General features: G+C 37.0%; 1 protein-coding gene and 2 pseudogenes across 7 annotated transcripts in view; 1 reads left to right on the top strand and 2 right to left on the bottom strand.

Moving 5' to 3' along the window:
• CCDC181 (coiled-coil domain containing 181) overlaps positions 1–17,143 on the top strand; it is a 46,578-nt gene that overhangs the window by 11,001 nt on the left and 18,434 nt on the right. For 4 of the 7 annotated variants that reach the window (XM_012187241.4, XM_042257208.1, XM_042257211.2 and 1 more), the window contains 3 exons: positions 3,386–3,532; positions 8,738–8,892; positions 10,304–10,659. In XM_012187241.4, the coding sequence (XP_012042631.1) occupies positions 3,386–3,532; positions 8,738–8,892; positions 10,304–10,466 (465 nt within the window). In that variant the 3' untranslated portion in view covers positions 10,467–10,659. Of the gene's footprint in view, positions 1–3,385; positions 3,533–8,737; positions 8,893–10,303; positions 10,660–17,143 lie in introns of those variants that run through there. The other 3 variants (XM_012187243.4, XM_042257212.1, XM_060396469.1) reach the window with 2 other exon arrangements.
• LOC101109198 (small nuclear ribonucleoprotein-associated protein N-like) lies at positions 12,958–13,721 on the bottom strand (annotated as a pseudogene).
• LOC101108936 (SNRPN upstream reading frame protein-like) lies at positions 13,814–14,035 on the bottom strand (annotated as a pseudogene).

Here is a 17,143-nt window from a genome sequence, read left to right as displayed (position 1 = left end):
AATTCTGGCTTATGCCTGATTTGTCTTGAACATTATGCACTACCTGGGAAGCCTTTTATGCTGACTAGAACAGCCTATCTATTTGAACAGCCTGTCAAACATACTTTGTACCTCTGCTTTCACCATTGGGGAAAAAAAAAAGAATATTTACCAGATTGTTTAGAATGCCTCCTTGAAGATAGGATAAATGCTCCCCGCCTTCCCATGACACTCATGCTAGTTCTCGTTTGAAGATGAGCTTCCCTTCCCAGACACCAAGGCCATACTGCCTTACTGTGTACATGTTCACCTGTCTCTTCTGAAACCTTGAAGGAATGTACCCCCGTCATATTTGATATTTCATGTTCTTTGTTCTGACAAGATAAAAAACTGTGGTTCAGGCATCCAGAATGGAGCTGGGTGGCCATTGTGGATATGGTTTCAGATGTGTTCCTGTATCACTGAGAACCTGAATTTTCTGAACTGTGTCAAACTCAAGTATATCACCAGACCTCTTCAAAACACCATCTGCCAGCTTCAACTTTATGGTCTCAAGGTCTCCCCTTGTAGTTTTTTAACCATGTCAGATACCAGCCAATCCTTGCTTAAGAAGCACCCTTATTGCTTGCTAGCTTCAAGCCTAATTCCTGACAAACAACTTCTGTGATTTGCATTTTTTGCCTACATATATGCCTCGCCTATTTTGTAATGCTGTGGAACACAATCCAGATGCTTCTTCAATTTGTGTCTCCTGGGCAATAGTCCTCAGTGTGGCTGGAATGAAACTCCTCTGTTCCTCTTAGAGATTGTTATCAACACTACATTTTATTGATTTCAGGGATTCTCATTTTAATTAAGAATAGAGCCTAATAACCTAACTGAAATGTCTCCAGGATGTCCTACCGAATCCAAAATTATTGTTATTTTGAGGGGGGGTTGCTCCTAAAGAGAATAAAAGTGTTTTATAATTGAAAATTCTAAGTACTAAAACGGGAATTTTCTCTGAACTACATAAATCAGTGCCCTGATTCTCTGTTTTACTGAATACCAGATAGCATTAAGCTGAACCACATAAAATGTCTAACTGTAAATACCTAACGGCAAAAGAATCACAGTTAATAGAACATAAGAAGAAACCTTAAAAGATTATTTCATAGGTGAAAAACTCGTCCAGATAATTTAAATAACTTTACCAAATTCCCGTGACTTGTTTGTAGCAAAGTCAAAATCCCAGTTTTCCTGTCATGTTGAGAAGTTGATAAGTGGTCTGTTTTCCACTTATGCAGGAAATGATCAATGGAAATTTCTGGCATTTAAATCAGGAACTCAAATTAGCAGAAAAAGATTAAGAAATGAAGTTACTAAGAACATGTAACCTATAGCACACTTTTAGGCAGGAAATCTGAAAGGGTGCATATTTAGTAAAATTTAGCTTAGTTGGCTACTGAAATCTGAGCTCTGTCAGACTCAGCTTCCTTGGTTCAGGTATATGATAGGTATGTAAAAGGATCTGTTAACTCAGAACTGCATGATAATATAAAAGAACTTGTTGAGAATAACTGAACTACTTGTTTGCTGCACACACACATGTTTACATGTGTGCTTCTGTATATATTTCTGTAGAAGTTATATAGAAGGTTTTATATAATGTCAGTGTCATTTTCACTAATGAACTAATGGTAATCTTTAACGGGTATGACTAATGGACAGTTCGTTTTTCTTTTGATCCTCTTTTTTGGGTGTCACACACTGTTTTGGGATATACTTTTCTCATGTCAGGATCCTCATAACTAAGTTTCACTTTGGTTATGTACTAGCTCAGAGCATGGTCTTTAAGTGCTAAGACTTTAAAATATTTTCAGCTGGTTTCAGGAGAAGGCCTTCCTTTTTGATGCCCTGCAAAATATTTCCTAGGGGCAGGTAGGGCTGCTCTACTCCATCTCTCTACGCTAAGTGCATCATCTCACTGTTCTCTTTGGCAACTGCAATGTCTGTGCTTTGGCTAATATCATCTGTTTAATCCAGATGTCCTGTCTGGAAAAATAATTGTCCTACAATTATTCATGCAAGGCATCCCAAATCCTTTGGTAAAAGGGAGCTAAAATAAATATAAAATATAATAGTAAATTCACATATTATGTAAGCTCCATTATAAGGGCTTAGAAAATGGTAACAAGTTTTTAAAAAGACATTTTATGCTATTAATTGTATAGAATTTTTCCTTCTACATTTTGTTTGATCAAAAAGGGCTTGCTATACTGTCAAAACATGTGGAAAGAACTCTGAATTCATTATTTGAAAACAGTTTAAGCATGGATTCTATCATTCAATTTATTTCCATGCTAAAATTTTAGTATTGAAAGAGACTTCTGAGCTTGTTAATACAACTTCATTTTATAGATGAGAATACTGAGTTAAATGGTTTGCCCAAATTAACATAGTATGATGGCAGTATGATTGTTACTCAGATCTCTTAACTTCTACCATGGTGATATTTCCACTAAGACATGCTACATTGTTCCCAGTTACTGTTTTATAGCTCTTCATAACTGGTTTAAATAAATACCTCCTTTAAAGTTTAAGTAACTCTCTTTTATAACATCACTTTAATAATTCAGTTTAAAAATTCATTTTGTTCTTATAGTTAACTGTTTAAATATTTTTCTGATAGCAAAAATGTTACTTTATCGATATACACTAGTTGAAAATATTTTAAACAGTATGATAAAAAATCTCCAACACATATGAAGGTACAGTTAACCCTTATATCTCCATTACCCAGATTCAAGAGTCATTGAGATTTTGGCTGATTTGCTTCATCTCTTCCTTTTTTGGCTGAAGTTTTTTTCAAAGCAAGTCCTGGACATCCAATCATTGCTCACTTGTACACTTCAGAGATGATTGTATACTTCAAATAGAAAATGATTATAGCACTGGTTTCATAATCACAATGTCATGTGTCACAATTAACAAATTTAACAATCATCTAAAAATGTTTAAGGCATTTACAGTGCTTCTGTAGACACCATATTCACGCTTGTAGAGTGAGAGAGAATGTGTGTGTATGTGTGTGTGTTTTGGGGGCAGTCTTTTGCATAGCTGTGGTTTTTGAGGAGTTAAATACAAAAAATAAACTAGGAAGCTAAGGAGAGATCCAAGAAATTCTTGAACAGCATGTTGCATAGTGTAGATTTATGTAATTATAGACTTTACCTCTACAATTTATCTGAAGTCCTCCTTTTTTTCCCTAAGAAAATTGGAGGCCTTGTTTTCTTTAGGGAGGCCCAATTTACAGATGGAAATTTTTAGAGGCTGGGAATTCTAATGTCAGACATCAAAATATATCTCTCTACTTTGATAACATATATAATTTTATATTAGTGTGTTTGGATATTCTTTCCCCCAGGAAGATGAAAAGAAAATAGAAGAAGAAAAAGAAAAGAAAAAAGAGAACGACATGGTATTTAAAGCATGGTTGCAAAAGAAGAGAGAGCAGGTCCAAGAAATGAGGAGAATTCAGCGAGCAAAGCAGATTGAAGACATGAACAGTAGAGTAAGCAATCCTTCTTCATGAAAAATAAGTTCATACATATGTGAAAGCTGGATTTATTTATAGAAGGGAGTCTGACTATCAGACTAAAAGCCTAAAGAAGTAGAAAAAGTGGTCCAGGAACTACCCTTGCAAAAGATGCAACATACAGATGACTTTATTACATAATTAAATTCTAAGAAGCCTTGTAAAAATCAAATGATTCTTATTTTATTCAAACAGTTAAAGCACAGAAAAAAGGAAAGCTACCAATTCATTTTTTTCAAGATATATAACTTTGATATTTAAATAGGACAATGCACACAAAATCTCTACAGATTGGTCTCACTTAAGAATAGATGTATAGGAATCTTATGTGAAAACTAACAAAGCCATCATATGTAATTTTTTTAAAAATTTGAAATATACAGAAAACCCATGAGAAAGTAAAAAAATCATCGATATCCCTACTCTTTAAAAAATGTATATAAACTGAAAATTGAAAATTCAATCCTAACTCCTTCCAGGCTCATCTCCTAGTGGTAACTGCTTTTAACAGTGTGCTGTAAATCCTTCTAGCTTTTATTTTTATTTACATGTTTATCTGCTAAAAGTGTATTATGTGGTTGGATTTTTTTCACTCATTCATCAAGGACATATTTCTAGATCATTGCATTTAGATCTCTTTTCAAATAGCTCCATGATATTCTACTTTCAGACGTAACAATTTATTAAACCATTCCTCATTTGTAGATATTTAGATTGATTCTAATATTGCTCCATTAATTAACAGGGCTGTTGTGAACATGTAAATTCTATAGGAGAACATCAATATTCTGTAAGAGGGTTTCTTGGAAATTTATGACTTATTGGATATCCAGAATAAAAGTTGTGGTTAAATATGCAAAGTTAGCCCCCTAAAAGGTTGTATCAATTTATAGTCCCTCCAGCAGTATGTATGGAGAAAGCAATGGCACCCTACTCCAGTACTCTTGCCTGGAAAATCCCATGGATGGAGGAGCCTGGTAGGCTGCAGTCCATGGGGTCGCTAAGAGTTGGACACGACTGAGAGACTTCACTTTGACTTTTCACGTTCATGCATTGGAGAAGGAAATGGCAACCCACTCCAGTGTTCTTGCCTGGAGAATCCCAGGGACGGGGGAGCCTGGTGGGCTGCTGTCTATGGGGTCACACAGAGTTGGACATGACTGAAGTGACTTAGCAGCAGCCAGCAGTATGTAAGAGCGAATGTTTAATATATCATGTCTAACATTGTATGTAGTTTATTTTTTTATTTTTTCAAATTATTAGTATATATGAATGTATATGAGCATGTGTTTTCTGTGAATTTCCTATTTGTAGTCTTTTCTTTTTTACCAGTTTTATTTTTCTTGTGCTTAGTTGCTCAGTCATGTCCGACTCTGCGACCTCGTGGACTATAGCCCATCAGGCTCCTCTGTCCATGGGGATTCTCCAGGAAAAAAAACTGGAGTGGGTTGCCATGCCTTCCTCCAGGGGATCTTCCCAACCTAGGGATGGAATCCAGGTCTCCCACATTGCAGGCGGATTCTTTACCAACTGAGCCACCAGGGAAGCCCAAGAATACTGGAGTGGATAGCCTATCCCTTCTCCAGGGGGTCTTCCTGACCCAGTATTTGAATCAGGGTCTCTTGCATTGCAGGCAGTACAGATTTTAATCCTTGTCTATTATGTCTGTAAATATGTTTTCCTTGACTAACAAAATGATGTACTTTTACGTTATTTGTTATGCTATTTATAGAAATTTAGCTTTTATAATCTTGGGATGGACAATATCTTTTCAGGTAGTAAACCTGAAACCATGAACTAAAAGAGAAAATATTGAGAAATTTGACTGCAACTGTATAGTAAAATAATAGCATGCTATAACCAAGTTTAGTTTATTTTAGGAAGGAAATTATGGACCAGTAATAACAAATCTATTAATATATTTAGTACAAAATAGGTAAATAAAAAGAATTTGTCTATCTTGAAAGATATAGAAAAAGTATATACTCGTATTTACTAGCATTTATTTTTAATTTTTTCTAATAAAATGTGGATTACAGGATAAATACTATCTTAGGAAATACTATAGGTATACCCATTAAAGTCAGAGACAGGTAAGTCTCCCTTCTATAATAAATAATTTCATTCTGGGAGTTCTATCCAGTATGTTAAGAGAAAAGGAAATGAGGTAATTTTTACGTGTAGCAATTCAGTTTTCCTAATTCCATTTATTGAAGAGACTGTTCCTTCCTCATTGTTATTGTTGGCTTCTTTGTTGAAAATAATTGACAGTATATGCATGGGTTGATTTCTGTGCTCTCTATTCTCTTCCATTGATCTATGTGTCTATTCTCATGCCAGTACTATTAATATACTATTTGATTGTTTCAGCTTTATAATATAGATTAAAATCAGGAAGTGAGATGCTTCCAGCTTTGTTGTTCTTTCTCAGGATTACATTGGAGGTTTGGCCCTTATGCAGATTTTAGGAGTTTTTTTCAATTTTGTGAAAAATTCCATTGGAACTTTTATGTAATGAATTTTAGATTGCATGGACAATTTTTAGATAGTATGGACATTTTAACAATATTAGTTTTTCTAGTCCATGGTCATGGAGTATCTTTCCATTCATTTGTATCTTCTTCAGTTTCTTTCATTAATGTCTTTATGCTTTCAGCATATAGTCTTTCACCTCCTTGGTTAAATTTATTCCTAGGTATCTATTTCATTCTTCTTTTCTGCTATTTTAAAAGGCTTTGTTAATTCTCTTTCAGATAGTTTGTTTTTAGTGTATTGAAACACAGTTGATTTTTATATATTGATTTTGTATCCTGCAGCTTTACTGAATGGTTTATTAGTTCTGTTTTTTTTTTTTTTTCCTGTGGGGAGGGGTAAAGTCTCTAGGGTTTCTGTATATAATAATAATATGTAATGTGCAAATAGAGCAATTTCACTTCTTTCTTTCTAATTCGAATGCCTTTTATTTCTTTTTCTTGTCTGATTGCTCCAGCTGGGACTTCAACTATGTGTTGAATAAAAGTAGTGAGAATGGGGATTCTTATCTTGCCCCTGATAGTATGATGTTAGCTGTGGACTTGTGATATATAGTCTTTATTATATTGAGGTATATTCTCTCTATACCCAATTTTTGAGAGTTTTTATCATGAAAATATATATTTTGTCAAATGCTTTTTTTGCATCTATTTAGATCATCATATGATTTTTATCTTTCAACTCATTAGTGTGTATAACACTGATTTGTAGATTTGAACCATCCTAGCATCTCTGTAAAATCCCACTTGATCATTGATGTATGATTTTTTTTAATATACTGCTGAATTAGCTTTTCTGATAGTTTGTTGAGTATTTTTACATTTAAAGAATTCATCAAGTATGTCAGCCTCTAATTTTGTTTTCTTGTATTATCTTTGTCTGGCTTTGGTATGACAGTAATCAGGCCTCTTAAAATGGATTGGAAGTGTCCTCTCCTCTTCTGTTTGTTGGAAGAGTTTGAGAATGAACAGTATTAATTTTTCTTTAGATTTTCTAGAAGCCATCTGGTCTTGGACTTTTGTTTTGGGGGAGATTTTTGATTATTTATTCAGTTTCATTACTAGTAATCAACCTGTTCACATTTTCTGTTCTTCCTGATTCAGCCTTGGTAAATATTATGTTTCTAGGAGTTTATTCCTTTTTCCTCACATCTCCCATTATTACTGTCTTTCCTTACCATACTTTTCTTTTGAAGCTGACATAACAGTCAATCAATCCTATATTTCATCTTATCTTGAACAACACTGCCCAATACAATTTTCTGTGATGATGGTAACACTGTATCTACACTGTCCAGTAAAGTGGCCACTGGCTATAATATGACTGTTAAGTACTTAAAATGTAGCTAATGTGACCGAGATACTGAATTTCTAATTTTATTTAAGTAGTTACTTATGACTAGTGGCTATGTATCATACAGTGCTGGTATAGAATGTATGAGAAAGGGAGCCTTGTTTCCCCACCCCCCCACCTTTGGTGCATAGTCGGACATAACTGAAGTGACCTAGCAGCAGCAGCAGCAGCAGCAGCAGCAGTAGCTCTGTACAGGTAGATGCTGTATGTAGTAGATGCTCTGTGAATATCTGTTGAATGAATAGATGAACAGTGATATCCATCAATCCTGTCTGTCCCTGCATTCCTAACTCTTTTAATCTATAGTTGCAGATTGAACACTTTTTAGTAATCTCCAGATACTCCCAAACTTTCAGGTGTTCAGCAATGGTCTTGTAGGTCCATAGGACCTCTTCACAAAGTTCTGCATTATACACCAAAGATTCTAGGTTATATAAATTAAATAAATTAGACTGGAGCATACTTGGCAGTGTGGGCTACAGATAAAGGAAAATGCAAGGTGTAGGAGCTATCACAGAACTCAGACGTGGCAAAAGTATTAAATGAATGCATCTTTTCCTTTTGTATTCTAGCCAGGCATCCATATAATGAATCACGCGTTTTCCAAGGCTGAAGAGCCCCAAAATCTTTCTCTTTGCTCTCTTTACTCTCCCAAATAAGAGCTCTTTCAGCTTTTGAAAACTCCTTGAGGACTGTATCCATCATAAAGTTTGAAGAACCATACAATAAGCTATTCCCACTAGCCCATTCTTATGACAAAATCCTCATGGCAATTATCCTTATGAAAAAATTCTTATGGTTGAAAATCCTTATTGCCATGTTCCATAGTAATAATTGCATTTTTGGAGATGGGCTTGGCAGGTGCTCTTAAAAATGAAAGAATAATTTAAAAGAAAGGTTGAATAACACAAATGTTGGGTCATTGATTTTCAATTCCAGTGGAGCTTCCTTCAGTAATTGATACCAATACGTCACTCATACTGACTTTATATGCTTGTGTCAATGTGCAAAATTATTTTAATTGTCAAAGGGCTCAGTTTTGAAAAGTTTGCCAATCACTGCATCTTGACATTCTCCGTTTATTGATTACCTCAGTAAGACTTTTGAAGGAAGCAAGAGGGCAGTAAATGTTGATTCAGAGGTCATATATTTGGTTTGGATGCTAAGAGTGCAAGTAATGAGACTGGTATTATTATGAACAGTTGTGAATAGGACATGTATTCTTATAGGGTTCTATTGGCAGGGCCTTAAAAAGTAGTTTTCATTTCTTTAAGCAAAACTTACTTTTGCGAACAGCAGGAAAACAGAGATCCACAGCAAGCTTTTCGATTATGGCTTAAAAAAAAGCATGAAGAACAACTGAAAGAAAGAAAGACAGAAGAACTGCGGAAGCAAGAGGAGTGCTTAGTCTTCCTTAAAGGAACAGAAGGCCGTGACCGGGCCTTTAAACAGTAAGTCAAAAGAAGGGTGTTTCCCCTCCTCAGGGGCAACTTAGACAATTATATAGTCAATAGAACTTAAAAAAAAGTAATCCCTTACATTATATACCTATACAGTTTTAAAGCCACAGTTTTAAAAATATGTGAGAAAATTCTTTAACTCCATGCTTTGCGTAATATCTATACCATTCTTTCAAGATATGTTTTAATACTAAAACTATTTCTTAATGGCACCAGTGTGATAACTTTTGATAGCCTCCCATTGATTGATTGATTTGTTCATTGCTTGGAGAAGTGGGCCCAAGATTGGTTACAGCTTCTCCTACTTAGTCCTCAGAAGACTGAATAAAGAGTTGCACTTAACCAGTAAGTATTTTTTCTGTAAAGAGGAGGAAGATCTGTACAGACCAGATGAAAGGGGGATTTAGAAACCTATTTTGGTAATTGAAGGCAAGCCCAGTCTCCTTTCAGTTGCCTGGGTAAGAGTGTAATACTTGGCTTATTCTGAGGAAACAGATCTGGCTTCATAATTTTGCCAGCAAGACTTGGGAAAGGGAGTGGAAATTTAGTCCACTGTTTGAAGTTCATTTCTTTCTTTTCTGCTGTCTTTCTCTTTCTTAGTTTCTTAGCCTCTTTCTTTCTTTCCTTTCCCAGTTGACCCCTAAGGGACTGCAGTTAATTTGCTCAAACTACTATCCAATTCAAGACCATACAACATTGGATTAGAGGTTTCCTAAGTCCCTTTTATGCTAGTGCAGTCATTTAGTTGTTCGGATTTATTTCTGAAAACATATATACACACATGCACACACCACTTATGCACTTTCATACCAGAGATGTAATATATATAGTTATTTTTAATGTTATTTAACCTAAGCAAGCTTTATAGACTTAAATTTGTTAGAATGTGGCCTTTCCCATCACCTTTTTTGATGTTTTTTCTTCTTAGGCTTATTTTTCCATTTTAAGGAAGAATAATTTTATTCACTGAAAAGCAGGAACTCTATGATTTCTCTACCAAGAATAGCAAGGCAGCATTTCTGCATGCTGCTAAATAAATTATATGGAACCAGTCAAACACTTAGTTGTTTAGAAAATCATATTTTAAAAAAGATTTAAAATTCATTTTACATATTATGTATGCCACATGTAAAATAGTTTGTAAATCACTTTAAAAAGTTTTTTAGTTGGCAGTTTCATTATAAGACAAACTTCATTTCAAATATTTGATTGTGAATGTTACCATGCTTTCCTAGTGTGAGCCTTTGGTATAAGAATGAAATTTTTCAGTTAATACTAATTTGTGCTGTGACCAGAGCATTTCAATATAAGTCCAATTTCCTATAATTGTCTATAGTAATAACTTTATAGTGTGAAGATATATCCAGGCTGATACCAGATCTGATTATGTCTTTCTCTACAGATGGCTAAGAAGAAAACAGATAGAAAAAATAGCAGAGCAACAAGCTGTCAAAGAAAGAGCTAGACAGCTCCGACTAGAAGCAAAGCGGTCTAAACAGTTACAGTGCCACCTATATAATATGTCAGAAGCCAAATCTTTCCGTTTTACTGATCATTACAACTGAAGGTATTTATTAAATACTTCATTTGGAAGCTGCTGTCCTCAAAATTTTGGATATCATTTCTTATGGCCTGTGTGCTTTGGTTATACTCTAAATTATGGAAGTGCTACTTATCTTTTGATGGTGTTGATGGTGAATTTGTCTTATTTCCTTTAATAGTAGAGCAAAATAAATTTCTTATCTTGCAGCATTGTAATGTGTTATACCATCTTAGTCCATGCAAAAAATTGAACAAATGAACTCTACATTTCTTTACTTCTAAGTTATTTTAACATTTCTAGCTGAAACAGACACAAAAAAGGGACAGGTACCTATTCTTAGTTCCTGTTATCATTTTAAAAAATTGCAGTAGAACATTTCATAAGGCAGGAGAAGTGACCTCTTAACCAAATCTGGATCAAGGCCTCATACACAGTCCTAATTATGTCAATTTTGAATAGCGGTAGCAAGCTAAGCAATAGGTTAGGCATACTTCCACATGTTCTTTAAAAAAACAAAAAGCATAACTATTTTGGGTATGTTATACAAAATCATACAGCTCTTATTGAGAGTTCATAATGTACCTGGTATTGTTGTAAATGCTTTACATAAATAATTTGATCTTATAACAACCCTATTACTCATTCTTGTTTTGCAGATGAAGAAACTATAGAGGTGAGCAGTTTGCTCACAGATTCTGAGATTTGTATGGTTGCAGAATTCTTTCTTTTAGTTTTACTATAAAGCCTACATACCTTGGTAGACATTTGTAATTCCACGTGTGGGGAAACAGTATCTTTGATGTGTGTAAGAGCACTTGAGGAGTGGAGGACAAAGGCAAACATACAAGTGTGATGGAGAGTGGAGAATTGCTGTAGGAGTTCTTTCAAAGCTTCAGAAGACAGGGTTCTTAACAACTGGATATTTGTACCTTAATCACTTGACCCTAAATTAGAAAACAGAATTATTCAATCCTTTCTCAGCTTATTACAGCACTTTGAGCGTATACCAGGCAATTTAACTTTTCATTATAACTAGTCTTGTGTTGTTTAATGTTTATTTTTAATGATAAGAACCAATTTGACATTTAAGTATTCCACAACAGTTTTGCAAAACTGGCTGCTGAAATTTTCATAAGGATTGCAGTGAATCTGTCATTTGCTTTAGGTAGCATTGCCATCTTCATGAGAGAGAGAGAGAGAGAGAGAGAGAGAGAGAGAGAGAGAGAGTGTGTGTGTGTGTGTGTGTGTGTGTGTTGCTTAGTTGCGTCCGACTGTTTGCAGCCCCATAGACTGTGGCCCACCAGTCTATGGGATTCTCCATAGACAGCGAATCCGTCCATGGGATTCTCCAGGCAAGAACAATGGAGTGGGTTGCCAGTCCCTTCTCCAAAAGAACTAGGGAAAGAAAGAAAGTGAAGTTGCTCAGTCATGTCTGACTCTTTGCGACCCCATGGACTATAGCCTACCAGGCTCCTCCATCCATGGAATTTTCCAGGCAAGAGTAGTGGAGTGGGTTGCCATTTCCTTCTCCATCATGAGACTGTCTTCTAACCCATAAACACAGGATGTCTTTTCATTTAGTGCAGCAATGTTTTATAGTTTTCAGTGTATAAGTCTTTCACCTGCTTTGTTAAATTTATTCATAGATATTTATTCTTTTGGATTCTATTGCAAATGGAATTGTTTTCTTTTCTTTGTGTTCTATACTTGAAACACAAACAGATTTGTGTATATTGATGTTGTACCCTGAAACATGGCTGAATTTATTAGTACTACATTTTTTGGTGAAAAAATTTTGAATTTTCTTTGTATAGGATAGATGGTGGTGGTGGTATTTAGTTGCTAAGTCAGGTCTGATTCTTGTGACCGCATGGATGGTAACCCGCTAGGTTTCTGTGTCCATGGAGTTTCCCAGGCAAGAATACTGGAGTGTGTAGCCATTTACCTCTCCAGGGGATCTTCCTGACCCAGGGATTGAACCCACATCTCTTGGATTGCATGCAGAGTCTTTATGGCCAAGCCACCAGGGATGCCCATGTAGGCTAGATATCATCTGCAAATAGAGATAGTTTTAATTTTTCCTTTCCAAATGGGATGCCTTTATTTATCTTTCTTGACTGACTTCTCTGGCTAAAACTTCTAGTATAATGTAGAGTAGGAGTAGTGAAAGTGGACATCATTTTTTTTCCCCATATGTGTCTATTAGTTGATCTTAATGTAGCAGTGCTTCCATGGTGGCTCAGATGGTAAAAAATCTGCCTGCAATGCAGGCGACTTGGGTTTAATCCCTGGGTCGGGAGGTTCTCCTGGAGAAGGGAGTGGCAACCCACTCCAGTATTCTTGCCTGGAGAATCCCATGGACAGAGGAGCCTGGCAGGGTATAGTCCATGGGGTTGCAAAGAGTCAGTCATGACTGAGTTACTAACACTTTCACTTGCATTAATGCAGCAAAGGAGACAAAAGTTCACAAACACTCCACATATTTCACAAGATTCATTGTGGAAAAAAAGTGACTAAGAAGAATCAGTAGTACCCTCAGGTCTTAGTAGATGCTTTCTTGGAGGAGGTGAACCTCTTATTCCTGGTGAAGGGGGGTCCTCATTCCTGGAGGGGGCATGCCTGTTGATATCTCTTGAGTAGGGGGAAGGAAGTGGTGGGCCCATGGTGGTCTCATACCAGGTGGAGGAGCCATAATTCCTGGAGGTGGGGTTGTTCGACCAACTGATGGCGGCAGGGGCAGTCCCCCATCCTCATGGATACTACTTGGGGCTCCGGCAGTGCTGGCAGTAGCAGCACCTGCAGCAGCTGCTACTGTGCCTCTTCCCTGTGGGGTCACTACCTGTTGGGATGACCCCTCAATCCCTTGGACAGAGCCTGCTGTTCCAGCAGGGACCTAGGGAATTGGAACACCAGCTGAAACATCTCCGCTAACTGCCCTGCCAACCCCAGGGCCTCCTGCAGCTCCAGCAAGAGGTACCTGAGCAATGCCAGTATCTTTCCCTTCAGAGTCATGGAAACCAAGTTTTCCCACAGAGCAACACTTGACCCAAAACTCACTTTTTTTTCATGCTGTGGCTGTTTCACATCCTTTGGCCCAATCCTCCTGAACTCATCACAGTCATAGAGGGTCAAGTTCATACGTTTGTCAAAAGTCTTGAACGTACCGATGAAGGTCCGGCCATCTCAGGATATATTCTATCCTATGGTCAGTGTGCGGCAGCATCTTGCTGCTCCTTCCCACAGTCATGATTGCTGTTCCACCAGCTCCAATGCCCATAGCAAAGATTTGGGATCCTTAAGACCTAAGAGAAGGTAGTTTTATTTGATTGTGTCTTTTGGAATCAGCCACCCAGGTGTTCCAATACTGCTTTAACCATTGCTTGGTGTCTCAGCTAAGAATGCTTGTTTCAGTTCTGCCTGGAAATCAACCACAGGTACTTGTTGCTGCTGCTGCTGAGATTACCTCAGGTACAGGTGACACTCCAGGTTGCTCAGCGAGGCTGTCCTTCTGTGTTTGACTTGGACTTCCACCTCCAGTACTTGCTTTTCCATAGTCCGTCTCAGGTGTGAATGGTCCATGGCTTGCACCATCACACCACTGGCTGCTCCTCAGAACAGAACATCTCTGGCTGCTACTCCCCTCTGCCTGGGCATCCTTATCTTGTTCTTGATCTTAGGAGGAAAGCTTTTAGTCTTTTAGCCTTAAGTATGGTGTTAGCTGGGCCTTCCCAGGTGGCACTAGTGATAAAGAACCCGCCTGCCAGTGCAGGAGTCATGAGATGCAGGTTTGAGCCCTGGGTCAGGAAGATTCCCTGGAGGAAGGCATGGCAACCCACTCCAGTATTCTTGCCTGGAGAATCCCACAAACAGAGGAGCCTGGTGGGCTACAGATCATCTGGTCACATAGAGGCGGACATGAAGCAACATAGCATGCACACATGCATGATGTTAGCTGTGGGTTTTCCATAAATGTCCTTTATAAAGTTGAGGTCAAGTCCTATTCTTATTCCTCTCCTGTACTTATTTCTATTCTTCTATTACTTTTTTTTGAGTGCTTTTATCATGGGGTGGGCTTCCCTGGTAGCTCAGTGGATAAAGCATCTGCCTCCAGTGTGGGAGACCTGGGTTCGATCCCTGGGTTAGGAAGATCCCCTGGAGAAGGAAATGGAAACCCACTCCAGTACTCTTGCCTGGAAAATCCCATGGACTGAGAAGCCTGGTAGGCTACAATCCGTGGGGTTGCAAAGAGTCGGACACGACTGAGCAACTTCACAACTTCACTTCACTTCATCATGAAAGTATGTTGGATTTTATTAAATGCTTTTTGTGTCAAGTGAAATGATAATGGGCTTTTTCTCCTTTGTTCTATTCATGACATTCTTAATATTGAAGCACCCTTGCATTCCTGAGACAAATACCTCTTGGTGGTATATAAATCCCCTTTTCTATGATATTCCATTTGGTTTGCTAGTATTTTGTGAGGATTTTTCATCTGTATTTTTAAGAGTTTTTTTTTTTTTTGGTAATACTCTTTTCTTGGGGGATCTTTGTCTGGCTTTGGTATCAAGGTAATGCTGGCCTCATAGAATGAACTGTTCCGTCTTTTATTTTCTTGGGAGGATTGCTATTAACTCTTTAAATTTTTGGCAGAAGTCACCAGTGAAACTATCTGGCCCTGGACTTTTCTTTGTTGGGAGTTTTTTGTTTCTTAGTACAGTTTGTTTTTTAGAGCAGTTTTAGGTTCATAGAGAAACTGAGCAGAAAGTACAGAGTTCCCATGTAACTCCTGCTTCCTCCCTCCTTAAAATCTCCCCTGTCATCATCTCCCACAAGGTGGTTCATTTGTTGCAATTAATGAACCTAAATTTACACATCACTATCATCCAACATCTATAGCTCTTGGTGTTGGGAGGTTTGTGATTACTGCTGTAATCTCTCATTACAAGCCTTTCTCCTGGTGACTCAGATGGTAAAGAATCCACCTGCATTACAGAAGACCTGGGTTCAATGCCTGGGTTGGGAAGATCCCCTGGAGGAGGGCATGGCAACCCACTCATTTTCTTGCCTGCAGAATCCCCACAGACTGAGGAGCCTGGCGGGTTACGGTCCATAGAATCCCAAAGAGTTGGATACAACTGAGCGACTAAGCACACTCATACATAAGCCTTTTCACATTTTACATTTCTCCTTGAGTCAGTTTTGGTAAATTGTGTTTCTAGGAATTTGTCTATTTCATCCAGGTTATTTGTTGGTATATAATTATTCCTTTATTTAAATGAGATTGCTAATGTCCCCCCCACTCATTTCTGAGTTTAGGTATTTGCAACTTTTTTTGTCACTCTGGTTATAGGTTTGCCAATTTTGTGGATCTTTTCACAGAACCCGCTTTTGATTTTCATTCTCTATTTTTCTATTTTCTCTCCACTCTAATTTCAATTGTCTTCCTTCTGCTAGCTGTGGGTTGTTTGCTTTTCTTTTTCTAGTTCCTTCAGGTATAGTATTTAGATTGTTAATATGAAGTCGTTTTTTTTTTCTTTCTTGGCCTGTTTAGCTCAATTAACTGTTATCGAGCTATTGTTAGTATTACTGACACTCTTTAACCAACAGTTGCAAAGTGTGCCACCAGTTTGTGGTTATGAGTGTATGTATAGAATTTTTTTTATTGTGGTAAAATATATATAACCTAAGATTTATCATTTTGACCATTTTTTAAAATGTATAATTGTGTCATTAAGTACATTCATGTTTTTCAACCATTACCCCTTTGTCTTCATGATTTTTCATCCTCCCAAACTGAAACTCTGTACCTAGCAAACAAAAACTCTCCATTCTGCTTTCCCTTAACCCCAGGTAACCACTATTCTACTTGTTATTTCTATTAATCACTTCAGGTACCTCATATAAGTAGAATCATACATTATTTGTCCTTCTGTGTCAGATCTCCATATGGAGTTTTAAAGGTTCATCTATGCTGTAGCATCAGAATTTACTCCTTCTAAGCTGAATAATATTCCACTACATGTACATACAACATTTTGTTTATGTATCCATCCATCAAAGGACACGTGTTACTATTTTTTGGCTATTGTGAATAATGCTGCTATGGACATTGGTATACAAATGTCCTTTTGAGTCCCTGCTTTCAATTCTTCTGGGTATCTACCTCAAGGTGGAATTCCTGGATCATATGGCAGTTGTATGCATACCAACCAGCAATGCACAAGGGTTCTAGTTTCTCCACATCTTTGCCAATACTTGTTATTTTGCTTTATTGGTAGTAGCCATTCTGGGTGTGAAGTGATAGCAATTTGAATTTACTTAATAATTAGTGATGCTGAGCATCTTTTGATGTCCTTATTGGCCATTTGTATATCTCTTTTGGAGAAATGTCTGTTACTTTGCCCATTTTTTTAAAATTGGATTTTTTTTTTCAGTTGTTGATTTGCAGCCCTTCATTTATTCTCATCAGTAGACCCTTGATACGTGACTTGTGAATATTTTCCTTCATTTTTCAGGATGCCTTTTCATTTTGTTGAGTGTTTCTTTTGCTATGCAGAAAGTTTTAATTTTGATGAGGTTTAATTCATCCATTTTTTTCTTTTGTTGCCTGTACTTCTGGTGTCATAGCCAAGAAATCATTGCCAAATCCACTGTCATGAAGGTTTTCCTCTATTTTTCCTTCTAAGTTTTATGCTCTGT

Source organism: Ovis aries, chromosome 12 (assembly GCF_016772045.2).
Source record: "Ovis aries strain OAR_USU_Benz2616 breed Rambouillet chromosome 12, ARS-UI_Ramb_v3.0, whole genome shotgun sequence".
Taxonomy (NCBI): domain Eukaryota; kingdom Metazoa; phylum Chordata; class Mammalia; order Artiodactyla; family Bovidae; genus Ovis; species Ovis aries.
The sequence above is the reverse complement of the archived record's forward strand: the minus strand, read 5'-3'. Positions and strand labels throughout refer to the sequence as shown.